Below are 4,901 nucleotides of genomic sequence, written 5' to 3' on the forward strand. Positions count from 1 at the left end.
CTCGTTTTAATTAATGTCCGGATAGATTGTCCTTCTTGGTTTACGCTCCTCTTCTCCCCTGGCCTCTTGGCCTCGCCAATTAGGACAGAAATGATGATATTCATGAGCGTGACTCATTAGGCTGCTCAACGCTCATTTAAAGTGAGTTTGCATGAAAGATACTTTTAAATGCACAAAGTGAGCCCAGTTGCTTATTTAATTAGCGCATTGGCCTCATCTGTTTTCATGCAGAATATCAACCGACTTACAGTCGTGCAGGCTTGTAATTTAATCTTTTAATAGTCAGACTGATGGACTTCTGGACACAAACCCCGTTCCCCGTCAGTTTGATACTTGTGTACGGTCTAGTTTCCTCACCGTGAGATTGTTTAAAGCCTCTGGCACGAGAGTTTAACATTTCCCATCAGACTGAGGTTGCAACTTAGACCACATTTGAAAGTGGCCCAAATCAGTACCGAAAAGATCATATTTCATGGTACCTGTTACTGCTGGTACATGCAGTGTTGGTTTTGGTCAATACATGGGATTTATTGACAATAAAACCAGACTCATCCTTTAAAAGAGACTCCAGAGTCAGCTAGCTACCTAGCCAGCCATTAGCTTCATTTAAGAAACCAGACTTATTGATTTGGGATTTTTACTTCCACTTCTGTCTCGTTTTGTGGTGCAGTCAAACAAACAAAATCTGTGTTTAATTTTCTGACAATTCCAAACTGTAAATTGTCTTGGATATACTTTAAGACACACACATACTAGCTAAGTAGCTAACAAGCTACTTTTCTAAAGACAAAATCTGACCTATTGGTCGCAAAATGATCAGTTTTTATGTCAAAACTGGCAAAGAACAAGTCAGATCTGTCAGAAACAGACGCATTCGGCTGTAGAAGTTGCTCCAGAGCTGCAGACCTCCAGTATGGCTGCCAGATGATGTGTTGTATTACCCAGAAGCCCTTGGGAGTTGTAGTGCCTCCGTACACCGTATCAACGCTGCATCCACAGCATGTTGATTGGGTGCGTCGGTGCACCTTTACCTCCGCCCCGGCGGCTCCTAGACGTCGGTGCTGACGCTGTGGCTGACCACCTCCTTCATGGTGACGGAGCGGATGAGGTTGAGCTTCTGGTAGAAGCTGGCCAGGTCTATGGGCAGCTCCAGGTCCTGCTGCTGCACAGTCCTGTAGCTGATCCTGCGGCCGCCGTTGCACAGCCTCTCCGGGTGCTGCAGGTAGAAGGGCAGCGAGCAGCGGGCGCAGGACGGGCAGAAGGCGTGCGAGCGCTGGCACCTGCGCGGCGGCGGCGTGGGGGAGTAGCTGGCCGGCCCGTTGGCCTCGGTGAGGAAGGTGGGCGGGTAGTCGTCCGGTTCGTCGCAGTAGCGCTGCGGCGTCGGAGGCGTCGGGGGAGCGGTCAGAGCCAGGGGCCGGGATGGAGACATGCTGGCGAGCTCTGGCTCCTCCTCTTCCCCCTTCTCAGACTCCTCCCTCTTGCAGCAGTAATACTGGAGCGGTAAAATAACAGGAAGAGAGCTTCACGGTTACGATGCTTCTTAATGGTCACAACATATGTGGATATTTGCAATGCGTTGGCAATACGGCACACACTGGACTTTCACCCAGAAGACCGGTGTTCGTGTCCCGGGTGACACAAACACTCAGACTCATCAACACTCACACTTATCTGAGGGAAGCCGAGCAGAGAGAGCAGCATTTATTGTATTAGCAGCTTACTATGTAATCATACGTGTTGCCCTCATGTTACAGTTTAACCTTTCGTAAACCATCTGGGGGGCACTGCTCTTTCTTCCCGTGTTCAAGTAGTCGTATGAACCCCAAATTCGTTCCAATGTTTGTGTTATTTTATATCATTTTTTTCAGAATCTTTTTGCAAAAAATAAATATTTTGAAAATAAATCACTTTTTCAAAAAAAATACTTTTATACCATATTTTGAGCATAACTATGAACATCCAGCAGCCAGATTCCCCAAAAATGCCTCCTTGAGCGGTTCACGAGTTTTTCAAACTGTCTGGTTCAGGGCCTTAAAACAACCCACATACTAATAAGACATCTTTTTGTAACAAAATTCGCAAATAAAACGAAGCATTGGCATGTTGAGAAGGAGTTCAATCCAAAAACTGTGTCGCTTCGGTTCAAAAATGGAGAAAAAAAAAACTTATTTAATGGCAAAACATTGGCCGATTTGGGCATGCTGGGTACCAAAATGTTCATCAGCTAAGAAATGTGTGCGGACCATGGAGGACTCAGGAGTCAGAAATGTCTGCCGGCAAAAGAAGAAAAAGAATTTTGGACGTTTTGTGACTATACAGGTACTCATAGGGTGTTTATACAGAGAATAGGCTTTGTGCGCTTGGTTTCCAAATTAAGAAGGAAGAGTTTTATTCCATCTGAATGTTCATTTTGAGATAAAGAAAAGAAAGATGTGCAGCTCCAGCTGTTCTCTCTACTGATGTGAAGTGAAGTACCGAATACTCATCTGCAATAAGAAGCTTGAGAATCAGTTTGAATGAGTGCTGTTGGTGCAGAACCCCGGCCGGCGGCACAGCGTCTCTCTGCAGTACGACGTCTTTACCAAACACTGGACTTTCACCAGGTGATCGGTGTTCTTGTGCCGTGTGAAACCAAAAGTCCACCTTGACTTATTTTTAAATGACGTATAGGCGGCCTGAGTTCTTTTAATCTAAACCATGTCTTTCCTTTTCTAAACCTAAGCAGCTAGTTGTGTTGCCGAAATATCTCTCTTGGTGCTGGCCCGTTTAGAGAAGTATAAAGACTGGGTCCGAACAGAAATCTTCCAGGCGGTGGACTCCTGTTCGCTCTCCGTGAGAAACCAGAAGTCAACGCTGATGTTTTATTTCACTTAACTTGCGTACGTCAGTAACAGCTCTTCCTCAGTGCTTTTAACCCAAATTAAAATCTATTCCTGACCCTAACCAAGTACCTTTGTTTCCTTTCCCTAACGGAGTTGTTTCCTGTGAAGACGGATTTTGAAAAAAAACAAAACTGTTGCTGGACTTTTGAAGGAAAACACAAATGAATAAACATGCTTAGCTTTAGCATATTAGCATTTAGGTCAAAGCACTACTAAGTAGTTCTACATAGCATCGCTGTGGACTCTTCATCCTGTTAAGGTCTCATTGTACTTGGATTATTATTTATTTGGTAGCTCTCATCAATGAATGTACTTTTTTGGTAAAACTTTAAAAAAAACAGTCCTACCTGTAACCTACATAAACACAGTACAGCGACGATGGTCAGTAAGATGAATGTAGCCAGAATTCCTCCTGCGATGACCACTGTCCCGGCTGACATTCGAAATCCTCTCCATCAACAGCCTGCAGGAAGGAGGAAGAGGAGGAGGGGGATGCAGACGAAGGAGGAGAATAAGAAGAGAGGAGGAAGGTGAGACGAAAGTGGAAAGAGAGAAAATACAAAACAAGGGTTGGAGATGAGATGGAGCAAGTGGAGAGTTAAGAGAAGGAGAAGAAAGAAGGAGTGAAGAAGGTCGCTTATGAGAGAATAGAGGGAAAGAGGGAAAACCAAGGAGGAAGTAGAGATGGAAAAAGGCCAAGGAGAAGGGAAGAGGAAGAGGAAAAAAGATGATGAAGAGGAGAAAAGACACAGGAAGAGAGTTGGTAAAGAAAGAGAAGAAGAGGAAGACAAATGAGACAAGGATGGATGTGAGGAGACAATAAGAAACAAGAAGAAAAGAGAAAAGAGGTCAATGAAAGGTGGAGGAAGACGGAGGAGAGATAATGATGTCGCTTTAAAGTTTTACGAGCTCCAAAACCGTTTCCTCCTGCCAGCAGCAATTACTGAAAATACTGCTAATGGATTTTTTATCTGTTCAGACTTTTACGCGATAAATCAAGCCGAGTAACGAGAATGAAGTGCAAATATTAGTACATATATAAATCCTCTTTTTTGTCAAAATGGCTGCAAAGAGACACAAAGACACTATAAGAATCTACAAAAAGCACCAAAAATAATCAAAGACAAGAATACTACAAAAACACCAAAACAATAAATAAGTAACACATAACTTCAAAAGAGACACAAAACCTCTTAACACAACTACAAAAAGACTGGGAAGACTGGAAAGACTGGAAAGACTGGAAAGACACCAAAGTGGCGTCAAAGAGACAAAAAGAGACGCTTGACACCGCAAAGAGCGGCAACAAACTACAAAGACACACAAAGCAACTAAGAGACATTTAAATAGATATATCTATCTATTTATACCTACCTACCTAAATATTGATCTACCTCTGTATGTCTGTCTGTCTACCTACCTATTTATCTACCTACCTATTTATCTACCTACATATTTACCTATTTATCTACCTACCTATTTATCTATCTACCTATTTATCTACCTACCTATTTATCTATTTACCTATTTATCTATCTACCTATTTATCTATCTACATATTTACCTATTTATCTACCTACCTATTTATCTATCTACATATTTACCTATTTATCTACCTACCTATTTATCTATCTACCTATTTATCTATCTACCTATTTATCTATCTACCTATTTATCTACCTACCTATTTATCTATCTACCTATTTATCTATCTACCTATTTATCTATCTACATATTTACCTATTTATCTACCTACCTATTTATCTATCTACATATTTACCTATTTATCTACCTACCTATTTATCTATCTACCTATTTATCTATCTACCTATTTATCTATCTACCTATTTATCTATCTACCTATTTATCTATCTACATATTTACCTATTTATCTACCTACCTATTTATCTATCTACCTATTTATCTACCTACCTATTTATCTATCTACCTATTTATCTATCTACCTATTTATCTATCTACATATTTACCTATTTATCTACCTACCTATTTATCTATCTA

At 41.4% G+C, this 4,901-nt stretch overlaps 1 protein-coding gene across 1 annotated transcript; it reads right to left on the reverse strand.

Moving 5' to 3' along the window:
* Window positions 1-1,048: 1,048 nt before the first annotated feature.
* Window positions 1,049-3,322, reverse strand: fam163b (family with sequence similarity 163 member B; the record flags this gene model as incomplete). Its single annotated transcript, XM_079222682.1, has 2 exons — window positions 1,049-1,492; window positions 3,230-3,322. The coding sequence occupies 2 exons, from the start codon at window positions 3,320-3,322 to the stop codon at window positions 1,049-1,051; spliced, it is 537 nt and encodes a 178-aa protein (XP_079078808.1).
* Between the last annotated feature and the right edge of the window lie 1,579 nt (window positions 3,323-4,901).

The sequence above is a fragment of the Taurulus bubalis genome (genome assembly GCF_910589615.1).
Source record: "Taurulus bubalis genome assembly, chromosome: 8".
NCBI lineage: Eukaryota > Metazoa > Chordata > Actinopteri > Perciformes > Cottidae > Taurulus > Taurulus bubalis.